Source organism: Chiroxiphia lanceolata, chromosome 25 (assembly GCF_009829145.1).
Source record: "Chiroxiphia lanceolata isolate bChiLan1 chromosome 25, bChiLan1.pri, whole genome shotgun sequence".
Classification (NCBI taxonomy): domain Eukaryota; kingdom Metazoa; phylum Chordata; class Aves; order Passeriformes; family Pipridae; genus Chiroxiphia; species Chiroxiphia lanceolata.
Window position 1 is genome coordinate 2,710,548 of NC_045661.1, and position 21,925 is coordinate 2,732,472.

At 50.3% G+C, this 21,925-nt stretch overlaps 1 protein-coding gene across 4 annotated transcripts in view; it reads right to left on the reverse strand.

Moving 5' to 3' along the window:
• Positions 1–9,523: 9,523 nt before the first annotated feature.
• Positions 9,524–21,925, reverse strand: part of PLXNA2 (plexin A2) — a 174,304-nt gene continuing 161,902 nt past the window's right edge. For all 4 annotated transcript variants that reach the window (XM_032710524.1, XM_032710522.1, XM_032710523.1 and 1 more), the window contains exons 28-32: positions 21,422–21,612; positions 20,662–20,831; positions 18,179–18,391; positions 17,712–17,862; positions 9,524–16,143 (exon numbers count right to left, since the gene is read on the reverse strand). In XM_032710524.1, coding sequence (XP_032566415.1) covers positions 16,048–16,143; positions 17,712–17,862; positions 18,179–18,391; positions 20,662–20,831; positions 21,422–21,612 — 821 coding nt within the window. In that variant the 3' untranslated portion in view covers positions 9,524–16,047. The remainder of the gene's footprint in view (positions 16,144–17,711; positions 17,863–18,178; positions 18,392–20,661; positions 20,832–21,421; positions 21,613–21,925) is intronic.

Sequence of the window (21,925 nt, forward strand, 5' to 3'; positions counted from 1 at the left end):
AAATAATCATTTCATATAGATGAAGAAAGCTTTCAGAAATAGCACCATAATTCATGATGCTACCAGATTAATGTCACAAAAGTTTCATATCCTTTTCCTGAAGACAGACAGAACTTTGTATATGGAAAATTAAATATGTATGTACAGAGCATATATGAAAGTATCATACATCAAACCCAGTAAGAAAAAACAGAAGGAGAGGGAATAAAATGGCACTTCTTTCACCTGGAATGATTGTGCAAGGATGTCACTGCTTCAGAAACTTCTCCAGGTATCAAAGTAATCAGGAATAGAAGGAGTTGCCTCTAAAACAACAGCCTGGATGGAATCTTTGTGGCCCAAATTTCACTCCAAGCCTGGTCCATACTGTCCTCCCTGTATTAGTCTTCCTCTGACAGCAGCCACTGGGAATAACAAAAAACACAATAGTAATAATAATAATAATAATGAAGATGAAGAAGAAAGAAGAAAAGAAGTTGTTCCAAAAGAGCACTGAAAAATCCCACTAAATGAACTGCAGAAGATCTGCTCCTGCCTTCTCCTTCTGCTGACACTTCAGGAACACTTAGAAAAGTGGCAAAAATTTTATAACCTTGCGATGAAGATTAAAAAATAAAGCCCAGTAAAAAATCCCTGTGAATTATTGAAACTGTAGCTCATTATAATGGGAGAAGTGAACCTTTATTTTCAGTAAGTGACACGGGAGCAGAAAAATGTCGGAATAATGATGCTCAGGCAGAACAATTATTTCTTTGTGATGGAGAAGCATAAAGTTTATCACTTTGATTACTACCCTGATATTTTTTTTTCTGTGCCCAGCTTAGAGATCAATAAATCAGGAGGGTTTCTGATGCTCCATCTCGGAGCTGGAGCTTCTCCCTGCTCAGACACAGAGCTGTTGGGGCAGGTACCTGGTGCTCCATCACCCTCAGCTCTAAATCCTCTGCCCTTCCCTAAAACACTGCATTTCTCACAACCCCTATTCCTCATTTCACAACACAGGGCTCTGGCACAAACATTTCGAGCCTGGACAAAAGGCAAACCCCGGATTTACAAGAGTCCCCACCCTTGGACTCGTCCAAGCTGAGGGTGTGATGCTGTTTGTTGGTCATGATCAAAACCAGCTGGGCTGCAGCAAAGAAGGGACTTGGGGGTTTCCTGCTTGCAGGAAAACGGGCAACAACAAACCTGCACAGGCACAATCCTTCTGCTGAGCACACCTTTCAGGAGGAACCTACCCAGGGGCAGGTGAGGCTTCCACTGGGGAGAGCTGAAAGCTCGGAGCAAAGAGCTGTGACCACCCACTGCTCCTGCTGTTTTCCCTGGCACTTCTGCTCTCCTTTGGGCCTCTGTTTGCATGACACCTCACCCATAAACCATGTCAGCGTGAGACTGACGTGACATAACTTTTATCAAGGGGAAATTTAAGGCTTAAGTGCCTTTAAAATGCTGGCATCAGTCACCGTATGCGCTCGCTCTCTCTGAATATTACACCCATTATATGTAATTCTTTCTCCTCTTGGAGAAATATTAGCATGTACTTTTCTCCTCGTCAATCACTTCTTTTGACCTTTGCATCATCAGCTGTCTCGAAGAGGGTCACATTTATTCTGATGCCTGTGCCTTCCAGAGCCTCTGCGAGCGCCACCATGAAAGTAGGATTTTTGTGCTTTAATGTGGAATGTTTCCTCCAGGGAATTCAAGGGGTTTCAGGCTCAAGACAGAGGCTCCCATCCCTCACTAGAGAAGAGCAGCCCATGGAGAACCTCTTGCTGAAACACATTTTGTCCCAACTCATTTCAGAAGTTTCTTTCTGCCACAGCAGCAGTTGGTCCTTGCAGAGTCATGGATGTATTCCCATGCTCCAAGGGGCTCCCATCCCTGCTGGAATGGGCTCACAGCTCCAGTATTCAGCCCAGGGCTGTCCCTTGCAGGCTCATAGTCCAGCCCCTACAGTTCAGAGCATCGAGGTGGCTCAAAGGGCTGATCCAAACCCTCCAGAGCATTTTTGGGTGAGGACCACACCACAGGCACTGAGTCTGTAAGTTCTCCCTTCATTCTGCCCTTCTTTTCCGAGAGAGGCAAGACCCTTAAAGCCCAGAAGCAGAAAAATACAGAGCCATGTCCCAGCCCCAGTGTGGCATCACAGCCAGGACAGGCTTTCAGATAATTTAAAGCCAGTCCACGTACAACCCACTGCCTCCACACACAAAGATCGGGATTTTTTCGTTTTGTTTACCATCCCCCCCTGCCACAAATCAAGATGTGAGATCCCAGCTGGGTTGCAAAGACAGGACATCGCAGATCATTAGTCCAAACCCCTCGTCCTTGAGTTCATGACCGGCATCTCCTGAGCTGCAGAGACAGGACTGACGTCACCGTCTGAGTGCCCGGGGTCAGGGACACATTCGGGGCATAAACAGTGAAAAGCTGAACCAAATGAGATCAGAAAGTGCTTTAATAAAGCAACCCGATATAAATCCGAAATCGAGGTCCGATGTCACTCCCCACCCAGCGCAAAATCTGGGCGACCTGCTGTTGCCTTCTGTCCCTTTGATCCTCCCAGAGCCCGGCCAGCGCTTCACCCCTACCCCAGCTCACAGTGCCTGTGGGAGCTGATCCAGGAGCTGCGCATCCAGGGGGAAAAAAACCCAACCCTTGGAAGCCACTAGATGGCAGCCGGAGCGCCGGGAGCTGGAGCATCCCGCACCCTCGCACCTCCCGCATCCTTTCCCTCGCATCACCAGTGTCCTGCTGGCAGTGCCACTGGTACCCCCTCGCCTTCCTCCTGCTCATCCCGTGGTGCTGGGCACGCACCGGGCACCGCGGGGGGATGGAGCTGTGCCCTGGGAGCCCGGGACCGGCAGCCGGCGAGCTCCACTGTCATCAACCGCGTGCATAAATTATCCCCCGTAATTACAGCATATGCACAAATTGTACCCTATTAATCACTATAGGATACTAATTACGCTACCCGCTGCCCCAGCCCCGGGGGGAGACCCTGACGAGCCCCCCCCCCGCCCTAGGTTTGGCTGCTGATTTAGGCAGAGCTGCTCCATCCCCGCGGGGGTGTGGGGGGTTTTGGGGTGCTGTGGGGTGTTCTAGGGCCATGTGGGGGGTTCTGTCGTGGGCAGCACTCCCCAAACATCAGTAATTAACCCAGCTGCAGGGTTGTTGCTCGCTGAGAAATCCCTGTCGCTCCCTGAATGGGAGGTGTCGGAGGGAGCCGTTTGTTTTAATAAGGCTCTTTTGTGTGCCCGCGTGGTGGCCGCTCCCGTGGTTTTGGGGCTGTAATTGCCGTAACAGATGCTGGAGGAGAGAAGTTCCAGTCCGGGAACTCTTGTCCTGCTCATTACTTTCTCTGTGAGCGGCCACTTGCACCCCAAAGCTGCTGTTTAATGAGCCTCACTCAGCAGCAAGAATCAATTAATACTCAAGCACCTCGGCTCGGGCTTGATAAATGCAAAGCCAGTGAGTTAAAGCAAAAATAAGTGAAGAGCAAAACCCTCACGAAATCGTCCACCACAGGGCAACCACAACAAACCCGGGCTCTGCCATTATTAGGTGAAGTGGGTGTTACCCGTGTATCCCACACCCTGCTCCCCCCATCCCAGCCATCTGCAGCATTTCAGAGGGTTTATCCCTGAAACACAAGGTGAGGAGGAAATGAAAAGCCCTCCTGTATGCAAATGGGAACCTGTGCAAATGTGCTCGGGAGCTCTGAGCTCGGGAGCAGCTGTGATCTGCCAAACCAACCAGAAAATTAAAGAGATTGTTTTACAAACACGCACAGGGCACGTGGGGCTGTGCACACACGTGGGCAGGGGTGGCCCCAGCTCTGGGCAGAGCCGTGGGTCCCCTCCACTCCTGGTAGGGCTGGGGCAGTGCTGGAAGGAGAGGATTTGCAATGCCTCAGTTCTCAAATCCCCTCTGCCAAAGCTCACTTTCATCCCGAGAGCGATGAAAGGCAACTGGGGGGGACATGAGATCTGTCACTTTGAGCTGTAGGGGAGGTAATAAGGCACTTGAAAGTCTCCTTACCTTCTAGGTCAGTGCTTTGCAGACAGGTCAGGGATCCACCTGTATGTTTAACCCCCTTTTGAAGTGAGAATCCCTTGTTTTCAATGCTCAGCAGAAGTGAAAAAGTTCAATCCACTTCAGAGCATCACAAGAACCCAACACCCGAGGTTTGCAGTGGATGCATTTACTCAGGACTCGTCCTGCAGCTGAACTGAGCCCAGTGAAGGTAACACAGATGCAGAGAGGTGACTTGTGCCAGTGTGACACAGTCAGGGCCCAGGCCAGAGGGCAGCAGCTTCAAACCCAGGGGGAAGGTGGTGCCAGCAAAACACCTGCAAGCAGTGCCCGGGTGCAGGGGTACCTGCCAGGCTGGGCTGGCAGATGTGAGACATTCCCAGAGGGGCTGCAAGGATCTTATTGCATTTTTCACCCACCAGGCCTGAATATATTTCCTGCTGTGGGTTATAAGAATTCGCTCTTACACTCTAATTTAATGAGGTGTCTCAAATGTGGATTTAATCACAGCATTAAGGTAACGGTCACTGCATTCAACCTGGAGGGTGCAAACATCTTCCCTGAGCAGACAGCTCTGCTGCATCCTTATTAATCCAAAAATCATACCCATATTAATCACTCCACAGATTATTACTCTACCCATATCCATTACCAACCTGCTAATCCTCCAGCCTGTGCACTGGGGCATTGGCTTCCCACCAGCAGCTCCTCGCTGTTCCTCTGCAGATGGAGGGAGCGAATTCTTCCTTGTTCCAGAGGTGCATCCTTGGGAGCTCCCTACAGAGCTCCCCACTCCACAGCTCCCAATCAAAAGGCAGCCAGTTCATTAGTGTGTGTGTAAATGAGGGGTTTGTTTGAGACCTGCAATTAGTACAGTGCTGAGACCACTGTGAATGCCTTTCCTACACCCTCCCCGTGGCAGCACACACCAAGCCCAGGCAGTGCCCTGCTACTCCAGCACCTACTCCTACAGGAATACAGGGAATTATAGCATCTCCAGAGAGTGATTTAGCACAGCTGGGGTGATTTACCTTCTAGAAACACTGATCTCCTTTATATATCTGTAGCACCTGAGGTGAATCCCACCCATTAGCATGATAGGAGCAGCTGGTCAAGGCCATCATTTTGCTGCCAGCCTTGCAGTCCTCCTCACTGCCAATCCTTCTGGAAGCATCAGGCCATCCTCCTGCTTCTACCTGCATGGGAAAAGAGGCCAGGCCACGAACAGAGCAATCCTTTGAATTCCCTCCCAAAGTGGATTTGAGCACTTTTGGTGCTTGATCTAATTGTTTGGTGTATTTGTTCCCTGTGACTCGCCTTGAGCCACTTCCCTCCCAGGCAGGGTGCTGGCACTCTGACCCGGGTTTGTCAAAGGCTAAAATGCTATTTGAGCACATATAAAATATGCATGAGGTCTGTGACCTAGTCTATAAACCCCTGTACAGCCCGAGGCAGTGCCTTTGTGGAGGAGCTCAGAGACATTGCAGGTTCCCGCTGCAAAAATCAAATGAACGTCAAAAGAATGCTCAAAAAACTCTTCCCCCTGAGATCCCCCCCGCCACTTCCCTTTGTGACAGCTGAACAAGGCAAAAAAAAAGGAGGAACTTTTAAGCATTTCTATCTTCTCCTCAAAGCTCAGCCTAATTGAGTGCTAACAAAAGAGAAAATGCTTTCCCCTCTCCGGGCAGGCGGCGGCGGCTGGAGCAGAATGACAATTCCAGCCGTGCAGAGACATCCAGCTCTGGCAGACCTGAACTCATCTGGCCACCCACTGCCACCTTAGCACGAGGGGTCTGTGTGTCCAGAGCCAGCTCTGGCAGCCCCATCCTGCATCCCAGTGGCTCCTGCCCACCTCCCACCACCTTAACACGAGGGATCCGTGTGCCCAGCGCCAGCCCCGGCACTCAGCAGGGACTTGGAATGTGTTCATTCCCGGTGCTTCTGCAGTGCCTTCCATCTGAGACTCCCAGAGTGTCATTACATCTCCCAACACCTGCACTGGGGATGGGAATTAACTCTGTTAGGCCACTTGGAGGGGATACAGGTGGAAGGCAGGATGATTTTGTGGCAAGAGAGCAGCAAAGCTGGGATTGATCCACGGGGGGGGATGATTCTTTCCACTGCAGGAGTAAATGGAGGACAGGACAAGGGGGAAGGATTTAAACTGACAGAGAGTGGCTTTAGATTAGACATTAGGAAGAAATTCTTCCCTCTGATGGTGGAGAGGCCCTGACACAGTTGCCCAGAGAAGCTGTGGCTGCCCTACCCCTGGAAGTGTCCAAGGCCAGGTTGGACAGGGCTTGGAGCAGCCTGGGTTTGTGGAAGGTGTCCCTGCCCAGGGCAGAGGGTGGGAATCAGATGATCTTTACGGTTTCTTCCAAACCAAACCATTCTCTGACTCTGTGTCATTATTCCTGGTGCTCAGCCCACAGCCAAGCCTATTCCCAGGAGCAATAAAGGCAAGAAGGCAGTCATAAAACTGCAGTAATCAAATGTGAAAAGAACAGCCCAATTCATTAATACCCAGACAAGCTGATAGAGACATTCTTAATTATCAAATATTACCATGGAGTTCATTTTTACCTGAGTTGTTTAAGCCTGACCATCCTCCTTCCCTTTTCTTAGACACGTTGCCCTGGGGTAGCATTGAACATTTGTAATTAGATTCCTTCAATGGAGTTAATTATGAAGTGACAATAAAGCCTGAATGGTTCCCATTTTCATAAGTTTTATCTGGAAGGAAAAACAAATCCTTTGTTTTGGTATCAATATTTGTAATTTTAAGTCTAACATGAACCTCAGGGTGTACTCTTGATACAAACAGATACAGACACATTCCTGTTGTATTATGCTGTACTTCTACTTTTTATTGTATTATAATAATTTCACATTCTTTTGTATAAACTTGCCTGCACAAACCTATCTATATACTGGAGCAGAAACAAGATTTCTCTTTGGGATGATCTCTAAATTAATTAATGAGTTTTCATCAAGTTGGTATCAGATCATAGCAACATCAATACTTTGCAGGTTCCAGGTTGACCTGGCACCTGGGGTAATTTGTTTTACATTTTATTATTATTACTATTAAAATTTAATTACATTTTAAATCTTATAACCCAGCAGGTCCAGAGTGTCCCATGGAATGAGTCTGGATTCAAGAGGAGGGGACTTAATGTGGTTATTAGTGATGTGCTCCATTTTAAACAATGAAGTGTCCATCAACATGAAGTTAAATTTCCATTACAAATGAGTTAGCCACTTAACTATAACAAGGCCCTGCATAAATAAAGGGCATGAGATTTTTGTGGCCATTATTGCCAGTTTAAGATCACTGTCTGATTTCATACAATTATTTGTCACCCTCTAGCTAAGCAATAACAGAAGGGGAAAGATGCTGAAATTTAAACAGGTCAAAATTAATGCCACGACTGTGTTTGATAATTGAAAGTGTCACCTCCATTAGCTCACTCTAGTAACCAGGCTGGAAAAGCCAGCACCAGGAATGTCCAAAATCTCCACAATTTCCAGAGTAACAGTGATTAAGTAACAGGGCAATCCCAGACAGTGAAATAATTCCCAATTCAGAAGGGGAAATAAAAGCCGGTCAAGGGGATGCCGAGGGTGCAAAATGGGGGGGATGAGGGGAAAATCAAGACTATTTTGCTGCTGTTTCAGAGGGAAAATCTGCCCCAGGCAGCCCACAGAGCAGAGACACCCCAGCCCAGTGCTGGAACATCGGGGATGTTTGCTGGGATCCACAAACTCCCCCCTGGAAGATCCAAACCTGCTGTTCTCCTGACGCCTTCCACGGACACGGGAAATGAGAGAGGGATCTAAGCCATCTGCATTTTATCTAACCTTTATTAAGCATCACTTGACCTTGTCAGTACTGATAAAGCCCTGCAAAGTGCATGCCAGATAAAATGTAATTTTTAATTGAGTATCCTTATTACATCTATTAACAAGGTGCAGATGAATACAAATGACCCCACGGTCGATGCTGTCGATTCACGTTGAGGTTTCTTTTGCCTTTGCTGAGCTGAAGGAGTCAATAACCTCTCAAAGGGTGCACAGGGAGGGGAGATGTCTCCTGGCAGCAGCTGTCCTGCCTCCAGTGTCTATCCCCAGCACAGGGATCAGCATCTCCAGGGATCTCCTGTAAAACACCCCACCTGTCTTCTCCAGCCCTTAGGAAAGCCCTGGGAACCTCAGACCAGTTCCTATTTTATTCTTGGTATAAATTTATACTAACCCAAGGCACAGGTGAAAAACAGTTGCCTCTTTTATTCCCTAACTTACAAATCATGTGAAAATCCACTGAATATTGGGTGGTCACAGGCAGCTCAAGCACTGGAATGGTTACAGGACTTCCAGCAATTCCAGCCCACGGGATTGATCTGCAGAGGTTAAAATCCAGAGGTTTCAAGTGGGAGATGGCAGGATGTGGCCAAACTGCCTCCCTAAAAGGTTCATGTCAAGATTTGCTCTCAATTTGAGGGAAATAAGACTAAATGACCTGCCTGAGGAGCAAACTGCTGCACTGACATGATATATTTGCATTAGCTTCAAACGGGAGCAGCTTCCCATCAACCCATCAGCTCCACACTCAAACAAGCAGATTCAGTGTCAAATGTCTATAAAAACTACATCTTGGGGCTGCACTGAACTCCCTGCTGTGATCCACAGTGTGCCAGGCCTTCCCCTTCTGGGTTAGATTTATCCATTTTAGTACCTAATTTAGAAAGGAAAAAAAAAAAAAAACCTCAACCCTAAGTTCCTTGAGAAAAAGCAGTGAGACTTCTTGTTCCATATCCACATGTTTCTCCTTTAATGCTTCCTTAAGGGTCTCCATTTTTCTGTCACTTATCATCATCCAGAGTAATTTTGGGCTGTTAGAGAAAGTTCATTGCTGTAATTGCAACCATATTGGTCATTAAAGTTGACAGACAGCTGCTGGAGAAGTCACTGGCGGATTCCTGCTACTCAGCAGATGCCTCTCAGCGTTTGCTGAAGTGTTGGCTTGGATTTATGGACTGGAAGCAAATGCATTTCACCTTAAGGACTGATAATTTCAAAGAGAGGAAAACACGAAGAAGTCGTCCAGGTCTTTTGTTTGTAAACAGGGTTTGTCTGCTCCTGCTCTAACCAGAGTGGAAGTATCCAGTGTCTCCTCAGGTCCCTAAAACTGCTGATGTGCCCACTCCTGCCTGCAAGGATTGGGGACCCCCATCCAGCCCAGTTTCACTAGACAGGGATTATTTCCAGATGCTCCATCCCTGGAAGTGTCCAAGGCCAGGCTGGATGGGGCTTGGAGCAACCTGGGATAGTGGAAGGTGTCCCTGCACCCAAAGAAGAGCTTTAAGATCTCTTCCAACCCAAACCCTTCTGTGATTTCTACTTACCTGTTTCTTGCTGGTGGCATTCAGTAAGTAAATATTCCTCACTTTACACACCACATGTCAGAGAATAAGGACCCACTCAGGAGGGCTTTTTTAACCAGTAAACTTTATTTATATATAACAACAGTACAAAGTGAGTCCTTGGCTTGCAAAATAGGAGTGTTTCATATTTACAATAGGTACACAATAATATATTAGAATAATAACAAAACCCCCTTTTTTTTTTCTCCTTGGAACATTTTTAAATACTTAAACTTTCTTACATTTTTTTTTTCCACAACACTTGTAAAAACAACAAAAAACAGACAATCATCTTAAAAAAAAAATATAATACAGAACTCCAGTGTGTCAAGTATAATGGGGAGGGGAGGAGCCAGAGAACGATACGGTGGAATGGGTACGGATCCAAACCAATTCCTTACTCCTGCCAATACACAAATCCCCTAAAACTGTGTTGGTTTTAAAGAGGGGAAGGGGGCAGAAGAAATCAGAATCTGTTCCATGGCTGATACCTCTACATTCTGTGATGGTTTTGGGGGCTCCAGAAGCTTTAGTACCTGTACATTCCCTTCCCCTTCCTGCTTCCCACCGTAACAGCCCCCAAGGTGCCATTAACACCAAAACACTCATCAATAAGAGAAGGACATTTTACTGCATTATCTTCTGAAGCCATGAAATAACGTGGCAAAATCAGCTCATTTACCTTCCAAAGTCTCCTGTTCCAGGTGCACCTTTGTGTCCATGGGATGGAAACACCGGATGGAGAAGCTGTTGCATAAACTTCCAAGCTTATTCGAAATAGAGGTATTAAAAAAAAAAAAACCCTCAAAGGAAAGGCCATACAGGAGATCTCGTGTTTGATTTGGCAGCCTCAGGAGGCCCAGAGAGTTTGGGATATTGTCCGTGCAGCTGGATGGACCCTGCAGGTCTTTTTGAGCGTGGTCTTCGGCACTACAGGAACGTCTATTTTCTTTTTTTTCGGGATTATATTCCACTTTTACAAAGAAAGGAGAGGAATGGGTAACACGGGGGCAAAGGGGGATCTGAAAGAACAAGCACACAGACACCACTGTGCTCACAGCACAGCCAGAACACCTTCGGTTGAGCTGCTCCCAGTGCCACCCCAGCAATGTGGGCACAGATGCCCAGGTGGGACTGGAGTGGTTCTTCCAACAAGGGAGCAGTTGGGCTCTGCCATCCCACAGTCCTTCACCTCCCCACCTCCCACCCTGGCATGGCCCCAGCACCCAGAGCACCCTGGGGTGCAGGACATGCACCACAGACCCCCAGTTTTCTTCCAGGAGCCAGGAAGGCACCAGGTACCACCCGCAGCTGGGACTCCGGCCCCTGTGCCATGCCCATGGAGCACTGCCTGAAGCCGGGGGTTTTCACAGAGAACAGAGGCTTTGCACAACCAAAATCAGTTTGAAGGCTCCCGTCCTCCTCCCCTGCAAAACTGATCCAACCAACCTCCCCTGACACTGCACACAGAGGGTTGCTCAGCTCAGCAGAGCCCGAACGGCACCTTCGCAGCGCACACGGGGCATCTTCCACTCCAGTTATTTCCCCACTGAATGTCTCGTTAATAAAACCAAGCCCTCCTGCCCACGCAGGTGTCAGGTGGCCTCAGAGCTGCCAGCAGTGCTCTGCCTGCAGCCTCTGTCCTGCTGCTCTCAGTGGTGCTGGGTGAAGGCTGGGATGGTTGTGGGTGTTTTCACCAAAGACACATTCGGGACAGATGGGACTGTGCTCCGAGCTCCACCTCACACACAACTATGTACAATGTCACAGCTCCCTGCACCACTGGCTTGCGATTTATGGTACAAATGTGACTCTGAAATACAATGGCTGAAGCTCTGTGGCATTTTAATGCATCTTTGATGCCAGTTATTTACCCTTCTCTGAACATTTTTTCTTCTCTCCAGGGTACAGTCACACGTGAGCTCTCCCTGATGGCCCAGCTTTTTCAAGTCAGTCTATTTTAGTTCCATTTAGTTGGGCCAGCTGAGTCCCCATGACAGGTGAGCTCTGACAGCACAGGAAACTGGATGGAGAAGAGCCAGTGACAGGCGAGAACGTGGCTGGGCTGCTGCCAGGGAATGGGCTCGAGGCACAGGAGCATCACAGGGAGCTGCTCTGCCCTTTGCCAAGCTGGGTGAGGGCAGCAGGCTGGTCAGTGTTCCTCATACCCACAGGCTGCTTGGGACTTCTGGAAATAAGACCTTGTGCCCACTGGAGGAGGAGAGTGCTCCCACCCCTTTCCACACAGGCTCAAATGACTCTCCCTGAGGGGCTGGGAGTCAGCATCGTTCACAAAGCAGCCCCAGAGCTTTAAGTGCTCTTGCTTTCATCCTCCACGTGCCCACCCAAGTTGTTTCCTACATTATGACATTTTTGGTGAAGTCCAGTTGAAGGCAGGAGAGAGAACTTACGTGGGGACGGGCCATCAGGATTTTAAGACAGTGTGTTGAAGGCACTGCTGTGGTGAAGGTCTCTGTTGCCACCGCCTCAGGTGGCTGCACTCACCATCCTCAGAGCGTCACAGCACCCAAGACCTGCAGGAAGGCATCATGTCCAGCACGGCCACATCCAGCCTCCTTCAGGGATAAACACATGGAATGCTGCTGGGATTCTCCCCACCAGCAGCGAGGCCGTGGCAGCAGTTTTGTTTCTCAGCGCTGGTCCCCGGGGCGGGTCCTCAGGCAGCTGCAGGTTGGTCCACGCTGGATCTCACAGGGTTTCCAGCGCTCTGGCCGTGCTGATCCCTCCCGCCTCCCTTTACACATAAATTCATCCTTTATGGCAAAGTGTGGACCACTTGATGTCCACATCCTCCGTGCCCCAGTGGGCTGCAGCGCTCCACAGCGGGACTCACTCCGAGACAAGCTCGCCCATAAGCTGCACTCCTGTATATGGGGTTTTTAATAAAGGCTTTCAAGGTGGAGAAGCGTTTTATTAGCACCTCGCTCCCCCTCGGAGTGGGTGCTTTGATAGCTCATGAGCAGAAGATTAAATGGAATTATTTAAGCGGCGACACCAGGCAGAGAGATTCCGGAAAAAATGACGTCTCCCACTTTGATGTCGGAATACCTGAAACGAAGTGAACTGGAGACTCTGAACACCAACCGACCTTGCAGGAGGAAGGGGGCAACGAGAGGGATGTGAAATCGTTTCATCTAAGGCAACTGCCCCCTCCTGACCAAACCTCGAGCCCGGTTTGCTGCAAGTGCAAAGAAAATGCTATTTTGAGATCTGAAGCTTCCTCTTCCCAAAGGAGTAATGGAAATGACGGATGCAAACAGGGCAATAGATTACAAGTGCTTTGCCCCAAGGGGATATGTTGCTTCATTCCATATAATTGCCTGTAAAGATCCATAATTAATGCCAACCACCACGAGTAGATACTTGGCAGGTTATTTCTAGGCCACCCTTCCAGCCAGCACCGTGCTGTTCCCTCTGCTGTCCTCCTAATGCTTTTCCAGATGATGGAAGTGGGAGATGTTTTTTCTGCTTCCCTCAGAAGTCAGTCAAAAGTACAAGAACTTATTGGTTTGCAATGTCCTCCTGCTGCTCTCCCTCTACTCCTCTGCTCAGATTTTCCCCAGAGCAAAGAAATCAACTCAGTTGTCCCCTTCCCTCCTTAGTGCTCTCCCAGAGAATCCAGGGGATGTTTGGGGGCCTCCACCTCTGCTGAGAAAATACAGGGGAGCGGGGAATGACAAAACCTTGGCTTGTGGGGTGCTCCTGGCCAGAAGGTAGAGAGCAGGAGGAGGAAAGCAAGCTTAAAATGGCTATGCAAAAGCCTCTCAAAGAGATGTAGAGAAGAGGACCACGAAGGCTGGCTTGGCTGTGGGGCAGGCACACAGTCCCCAGACTCAGGGGATGCAAAGCCAGGCCTCTGCTTTGGGCAGCACTCATATTTTGTGAATCCTGCAGAGATAACTCTTCAGACTGTGTTTGGAAACTGTTTGGGAACTATTTGGAGTTGCTCTCTTTGGGTTTCAGAGTACCATGAGAATTTGGTGAATGATCTGAGTACGAATACCCAAAACAACCATCGCAGCTAGAACACAGACCTGGAAATCCCTCAGCTGAGCTGTGTGATGGATCCTGGTGAGCAGCAGCAACAGAACCAGCAAAAACCCCCCAGGATTTCAAAGCCTGACCCTCTGCAATGTCCTGTGAGACCCGCAGCAAAGAGAAGGCCAGGCTTGTGGCTGCTCCAACACCATTCCTGGCACTGGGCTCTGTGATGCCCAACAGGACAACCCAGACATTTGCACATTTTCTGCCTTTGACATTAGATTCACTGTGCAGGAGCAGGATCCCTGGGAAGGGAACTCCCCAGTAACAGGCAGTATGAACCCTGCTCTGCCTGGCAGTCTCTGTTTCTGACGCTCTGTCCGTGTCTCAGTAAATCCAGTGCTCAGGCCGTTGTAAATGCCAAGAACTTATTGCACAAGGTCGATCACTGTCATCAGTATTTTCTTCCAGAATATTAACAGGGCCCAGAGAAACTCACAGGAGTGGATTGCCAAAAGAAAGCGGGCTTGGCATGGCTTTTACTGAATGGTAATTAAACCAACAGGTTTCCTGAGTATTTCTCTGCATGCTTTTCTCCCCTCTCCTGTTGCTGAACTGCAAGAGACCAAAAGCAGCAGCTCTCTGGTGCCCAGGGAGCCCATGGTGACCCCGCTGGGCTCCTCTGGGCAGGAACAGTGGAGGAGGGGGACAGATATGAAAATGGATTTTCCTTCGACACACGCTGGCTGCAAACTAAGCTCCCAGTCTGGTGTGGCCCTGCCCAGGCAGGCTGAGCAGATGCCAGGAGCTATTTTGGTGCCACTGACAAACCCATGCAGTCAATACTTGTATTTCCATTAGACCTCATCACCCTGCCCTCCCCGCTGCAGCCTGCACACATATCAGTATTTACTACAGAGAGAAATATTTACAGCGTTCCTTCCCCTCCTGGCACTCTACAAAGGGACACACATAAGCTTTGGTGTCTTTGAAAGTAATAACACTCACAAACATTTGCCTGTCACTGGCCACAAGAACACGTGGTGGGGGGGCCAGCAAGGGACTGAAGAGAACAATGAGACACTGAGACAGAGACACGACAGCAGCGCTGGCTGGCCTGCGGGTGCTGGTTAAGGTTTGCCCTTGCCTAGAGCAGAGATTTCTTTCCCCTTTCCAGTGGAAATACAAGTCCTGACCCTGGGCAGCGTGGCAGAGAAACCCAAAGGGAGCCTGTGCCAACTGGCTCTGCACGGCAAACAGAAGAGCAACAAATGTCTCCTCTCGTGACGTCCAGGCTTTTCAAGTATCACCCACTGTAAACATCGGGGCTTTGTCGGGTTTTACTGCAAGAAATGGGAGGTGGCTGCAAGAAACCCCCCAAAATCAACCCTGGAGGCGTCATCCCAGCTCTGCCCGGGGGGGCGAGGGCAGGAGGCCATCTGGGCTCACGTGGGACCAGCAATGGGATACTGGATGGGTCACTGCTGGATCACCTCAGCCATGCTGGACTCTGCCAGATCACTGCTGCATCACCACAGCCATGCCAGGCACTGCGTGGATCACTGCTGGATCATCCCAACCATGCTGGACACTGCCAGATCACTGCTGCATCACCACAGTCTTGCCAGGCACTGCGTGGATCACTGCTGGATCATCCCAACCATGCTGGACACTGCCAGATCACTGCTGGATCACCACAGCCATGCCAGGCACTGAGCCCATCACTGCTGGATCACTGCAGCCACTGCGAGGTGGGATGGGGGTAGAAATGGGGAAAAAAGCATTTAAATTCCGATCTTTCCTCCTTCGACAGCAAATGGGATTTAAAAAATATATATATATTGACACTATATAAATACATCAATAAAGCTGGATTTCAGGACAGGTCGGATGATCTGATGGTTTTGCAATTCAGGCAAAGTTCCTTCTAGTGCCTACAAGTTACTCAGCCACTGAACTATTTTCGGGCTAAACTTTGTGTAGAAAGGTGTGGTGTAAACTTGTGCTCATGTTGTTTTATAAGATCCCAAAAAGAAGACGATTTCGGTTTTCCAGACGTTCCAACTGGTGTGAGAGTCCGTTCGCAGAATGTCTGAGCCGTGTCCTCAGGAGGCTCTCGAGGACAGGATTCAGAGCTGATCCTTGTTGCCAGGATTATCTCTATGGCCTCTGTGGTTTTTGCTCCATTTTTTCTTTTTTTTGTACTTTTTCTTCCTTTTCTTAAAAAAAAAAAAAAAAAAGCCTTTAAATAAAGTTTTATTTTCTAATATACATCAAACGATTTTCATGCAAAGCAGCAGTCGTGGAGACATCCAGACTTTCCAGGTTCCTTCTTTCTGTGTATGCTCGAAAAAATGATCCACCTTGATCGGACTTGGATTGAGATGTTTTATCTTCTTCTCTTCCTGCCTTTCAAACCGGTTCCTACATGTTTTTGAGCGCAGTCAGTCCTTGGGCCAGTCTCTGTTTGCTCCAGAAGAGCCCTGGTATCTGTGTTCAGTGCCTTCCTTGCTTGTTCTCCCTCTAAATTCCCGAGAGTCCATGTGATCCTCTGCCCTTTGCCGGCCTTGAGCACCACGACCTTTCTTCAGCTCTCAATAGACATGGCCCCAATAAGTTGCTCTACTTTGTAAGCCAGCCGCTGCCTACGTGCCTGTTCATCCTGCTCCAGAGCCCCAATGAGCTGGGGGAGAGAAAATAAAATGGGGGGGGGGGGGGGGAGAAAAAAAAGAAACAGAGAAAGAAGTCAGTGTGTGAGAGAGGGGGTGGAGGAGGTGGGTGGGCAGCGAGATGTGAGCAACTCGAAATGGGGAGGTGTGAAACTCAAATAAACGGCGAAGCGACGCGCCCAGCGCTTCACCATCGCTGTTGGTTTGCTGGACCGCTTGATACCTGCACGACAAAATCATTCCCACCCTCCCCTGTACCTTGGGCTCCAACACTTCTTGTCTCGTTTAGCACGGAACTGATGAGATTTTTTTTTTTAAACCCTTTAATCGGAAAATAGCCACGGCATTGTGTGGCGAACGCATACACGCAATTAAATGACAAAGCCCTCCCTTTTAACGGACGTAATTGCAAAATAAGGTTCTTCTCACAGCGAAATGAAGGGGTGGAACAGATGGCGAGAACTTGGTTTCAAGTGATGCATTCATTAAAGGAGCTCACGCTGCCAGGGTGTCTTTGCAAACAGGAGCCTGCGTCACTGCAACGTGGGATTTGGACTGCGCTCTTCCCAAAAGACAGGGATGTTTCTGGGGAGCTTCAGTGGGTCATGATGATTTTCCACTGCACTAAGGAGCAGGCTGCACCAGGTGCATGCCAAGGCTGAGGAATCCAGGTGCTCCCACAATATTTTACCTCTCAGTCCTCCTGGGATTGTGCTGCAGGACCCAAATCTCTTTGTGCATGAAGAGAACAGCGGGACAGCAGCGCTGCCAGCTATGGCCACGCTGCACCAAGGGCAAGGGGAGCTCTGGGTGGCAGCAGGAGGGATCACTGCACAACCCATCACTGCACTGAAGTGCATCTGGTCTGTCACACACACGCTGTGGGACAGCATCACCCCAGGGGACACCATGGCCCCAGGGAACACCATTCCCCCAGGGGACACCACTGCCCAGGGGACACCATCACTCCAGGGAACACTGTTACCCCAGAGGACACCATCACTCCAGGAAACACCATTCCCCCAGGGGACACCATTGCCCAGGGGACATCATCACTCCAGGGAACACCATTACCCCAGGGGACAGCATGGCCCCAGGGAACACCATTCCCCCAGGGGACACCACTGCCCAGGGGACACCATCACTCCAGGGAACACCATTACCCCAGGGGACATCATCACCCCAGGGGACACCATAGTCCCGGGAACACCACTGCTCAGAGGACACCACCACCCCAGGGGATACCTTTCCCCACGTGACATCATTGCCCAGGGGACACCATCACTCCAGGGAACATCATTTGCCCAGGGGATACCATTTGCCATGGGGAGACCATCACCCCAGGGAACATCATTTGCCACGGGGAGACCATCACCCCAGGGAACACCATTTGCCCAGGGGACATCATCACCCCAGGGAACACCATTTGCCCAGGGGACATCATTACCCCAGGGAACACCATTTGCCCAGGGAACATCATTTGCCATGGGGAGACCATCACCCCAGGGAACACCATTTGCCCAGGGGACACCATTTGCCCCGGGGGACACCCAGGGGACATCAGTGCCCAGGGAACACCCACCTCTTCGCTGTACTTGCTGACATAGGAGTAGATCTCGTTGAGGGCACTCAGCATGTTGAACTCCACGGCGTGCAGGCGCGACTGCTCGGCGAGGTAGGCGTTCATGTCCTGGTCGCTGATGGCGGGGAGCTTGGCGATGTCGGCGTAATACCTGCGGGAAGGAGAGGCCAGGGGAGGGCACGTGAAACACGGTGGCTTGAAATGCTCCTTTTCCCCTTGGGATTTAAACTGAGCTCTGCGGGGAAAAGAACATCATTTCGCTTCGTGTTTGAGTCTAGAAAACAGGACTGTGGTCTGTAACAAGCTGAAAATAAGAGCAGTGATGCTCGGCGGGGCTGCAATCATCGATGATCCCTGTGAGTCCCTTCCAGCTGTTCTATATCCACTTCCCAACATTCTATTCTGTGATCACCGGCCATGGGAGGTTGGGCAGGAGCAGAGCACCCCTCACCCACACTGCTGCCCACCTCTCCACCCAGCTCTTGTAGCTGGGGATGTCCTTGGCGTACAGCAGCTTGTTGGAGGGGGAGTCCTTGCCCAGGCGGTGCTCCGAGGTGGAGCAGGAATCCATGAAGGTCTGAGCCACGACGGAGAGGCAGGCGTCCGTGATGCTGCCCTTGTGGATGTCGAACACGAACTGGGGGTTTTTGATTACGTTCACCCAGAATCGGAGCGGGAGGCTGGAGGGCAAGCGAGAAACAAAATTAGTTGTGAAGACAAAGGCTGGGAAAGGGCACATAGAATCACAGAATCATAGAATCAGCTGGGTTGGAAGGGACCTCCGAGATCATCAAGTCCAACCCTTGATCCACTGCTGCTGTGGTTCCCAGACCATGGCACTGATGCCATATACAGTCTTATCTTAAAAACCTCCAGGGATGGAGAATCCACCACTTCCCTGGGCAGCCCATTCCAATGGCTGATTACCCTCTCTGGAAAGAAATTTTTTCTAATATCTAACCTAAAGCTCCTCTGGCACATGCTGTGGATTGTGTTCCCAGGCAGAGCACGAATGGTGGGAAGAATAGGAATAGAAGGATTTGAACAGGAGCTGGGCCAGGAGCATCAAGCACCAGTTAGCCCAGTGCTGCCCAGATTGCTGGTGATGGATCCTGCCATGCCTGTGCTGGGCACTGCTGCCCTGGGAGCCGCCCCGGGCTCTGATCCCGCACAGTGGAGGAGCTGCAGGGCAGGAGGGCAGGCTGGCTGTGCCAGGGCAGAGCTGGGCAGCGTTTGGGGGTTCTGGGGGAGCATCTCTGTGAGAAGCCCATTAAGCTGAGCTGGTTAGAGTGGATGGATGCAGCACGGGGTGAGCCCGGGGCAGTTGCCCCTGCGCTAATCAGCCGCTGCCCGGCCACGCCGCGGTCCATCATCCACGGGAGGTGCAGCAGCATCAGAGGCTTTGTCCCCAAATCCCGAGGCCTTTGCAATCAAAGGGGAATTATTATTCCTTTTTTTCTTCGGCTGTATAGCAGGATCAAAAAAACAGCTGCTGCTTTCTATTACCTTTCAAGTCTCAGCTCCCTCTGTCTCCCCGGCTCGCTGAAGGCTGCAGCCTTAACTCTTGCTGCACTGCAGGCGAGCGGCTCAGCCACATCCCCAGCATGCCCAGCTCCCTCTTCCAAGCCTCCATGTGCTTTGACCTGCTCCAGTGGCACAAGCCTGCTCCCATCTCCCCACCAAAATTCCCTTCCTGGGAATGCTGCAGCTCAGCCGAGCCCACCATGCCCCGGGGAGAAGAAAGGGCCAGGGCTCCTGGGGTGTGATGCCTCTGGCAGGCCAAACTCTGGTGGTCATTGTTTCCTTTTTTTATTGCTTTAACAGGTCTCATAATTTCTTGTTGATTCCACAGTTTTTACCCCAATAACTCCTTCTTCTAAGGCTTTCAAGGAATTGTTTTGAGCTTCCCACAGCCTTAGTGGGGAGCCCAGCTTTTGCAGCCACGATGATTAGAGGCTTTTTAAGCCACGAGGGACTCAGGGGGGGAAATACAAAGTCTTTAGGAAGCAACCATTTGTTTTGCTTTTCTTCCTTCCTCGCAGAGGTAAATTTACAACCCATGGAGCCTTTAATCCTAAAATAACAGCAGAGGCAGAGATGTGAGAGCTGTTATTGTTTGGAGAAGGCCGATGGCACATGGGGCTGGCTCCTTCCCCCTGTGCCACCTCCTCCTGATGCCCAAATGCTCCAGTTGCTGCCTGAAGTGATGGGAAAGGTGTAGCCACTGGCTGAGCTCTCCCCTCCTAGCCAGTCCTGGCATTTGTGCCACAGCAGGGTTGTGCAGGCAGGGTGGTGTGGGCATGGAGCCCTGCCTCCCACTCACAGACTGGCTCTTTCCAAAGTGTGGGAATCAGAGGCTGGTTCCAGCTTACACTTGGGCAGAGGACTCAGAGATAGCTGGGCTTGTGCTTTAATATCCTTCCCTTCCAAATCAGGATATTCTGTGATTCTGTGATTCCACGAACACAACATTGGCAGCCCAACCCAGGATCAAACCCCACTGCCACATCCACCGGGGCAGCATCAGTGCTGGCTGAAAAGCATCTGCACAGCTTTGTGGCACATCTCATGCTCTGAAGCTGCAGGCTCCACAGAATCACAGAATCAGCCAGGTTGGAAAAGACCTCTGAGATCATCGAGTCCAACCTTTGACCCAACACCACGTTGTCTACTAGACCATGGCACTGAGTGCCACATCCAGTCTCTTTTTAAATCTCTCCAGGGATGGTGACTCTGCCATCTCCCTGGGCAGCTCATTCCAACGTCTGATCACTCTTTCTGTAATGAACTTCTTCCTAATGTCCAACCTAAACCTTTCCTGGAGCAGCTTACGACTGCGCCCTCTTGCCCAACCTGGTGCTCCCCAGCCTTCCCAAAGCAATCCCCCACCTCTGTTCCACCCTAGGACACAGCTAATTGCTCAACACTCGGACCTGCCTCCCCCTCTTACCAGTTGCTCTTCCACGTGTGCCTCACATCCGTGTCGTGGATGCCGTGCTTGTCCGCCTGCTCATCCAGGAAATCGAACATGTACTTGATGGCGAGCGGGAGCGCGCTGCCGCGGTGCACGGTGCTGAACAGCGTCTCGAACAAGTCGTCCACGAACTTCTGCAGCGTTCCCTAGAGGCAGCAGCAACCCAGGGGGTGAGGGGAGGGATGGGCACACGCTTGGCCAAGCAGCCAGATGTTACCAGCCCCTCAAAGTGCTGCCATGGACCCCACAGGAATAAGCGAGGTCGGGGTCTTTCTGAGCGCTGACTGCTCTGGAGGATCCCCGGGGAAAGCTCTGGACTGCAGCTACTCAGGGCTGAATTTACTCTTTATTTCTAACCTGAAACCATTTTTTTTTTTGGCTTTCCAAAGCACATCTGTGTCTCATCCACAGTGATGAACATGGGAGGAGAGACAGGAAAACTCTCTCGGTCAAGGAAACCGGGTAAATATTTGCAGGCACTGCTGCAAATTAAAACACTCTTTGTGTTTTAATACTGTGCAAAAGAATGAAGAATTGCAGCAACAGCCTTGAGTGTGGGGAAATCTGGGCTGTGGTTCTGTTGCTGCTCCAGCACCCACCCAGTCTCAAGAAAACCCAGCAGGGCCAGACCTCCTGGGAGCTGAGCATCACCAGGGGCTGCACAGGACCCCCGGGAAGTGTCTGTGGATGAGACCCACTGTGCGTTTCCCACGCGAATCCAGCGCACGGCAGTTACCTTTGTGGCCAACAGCCTGGTCAGGTAGATCTCAGACACCATCTTACTGCCCCGGTCTCCCTCCTTCTGGTCTCCATGGTCGTGGTTTTTGACCAGGTGCCAGACCTTGACCCCGCTCTCCAGGTCGGGGGTGATCATGGGGGCCCGGGAGCGCAGGCTGTCGGGGCTGCCGGTGTAGCGGAAGGTGGAGTCTGGATGATGGGGAGAGAAATTGGTCACACTCAAAGCAAACCCCTTTTCCACTCCCCTGTCTCTTCTCAGTGACACCACCAGGTTTGCTAACGCCCAAACCACCTGCACTGGCTTTTTTATGGGACGATGAAATGTAAAACCACCCAGGCACCAACAAAATGTTGATATGTGTTGGTCTCCACCGAATAGAGTCCCTCAGACTTGGGCTTTTCTCTGTTCACACTCAGACATGGACTTTGCTCCATTCACATCCTTTGCTCATGTGAACTCATCACACACAAGATTTGTCCATGAGCTCACACACATTAACCC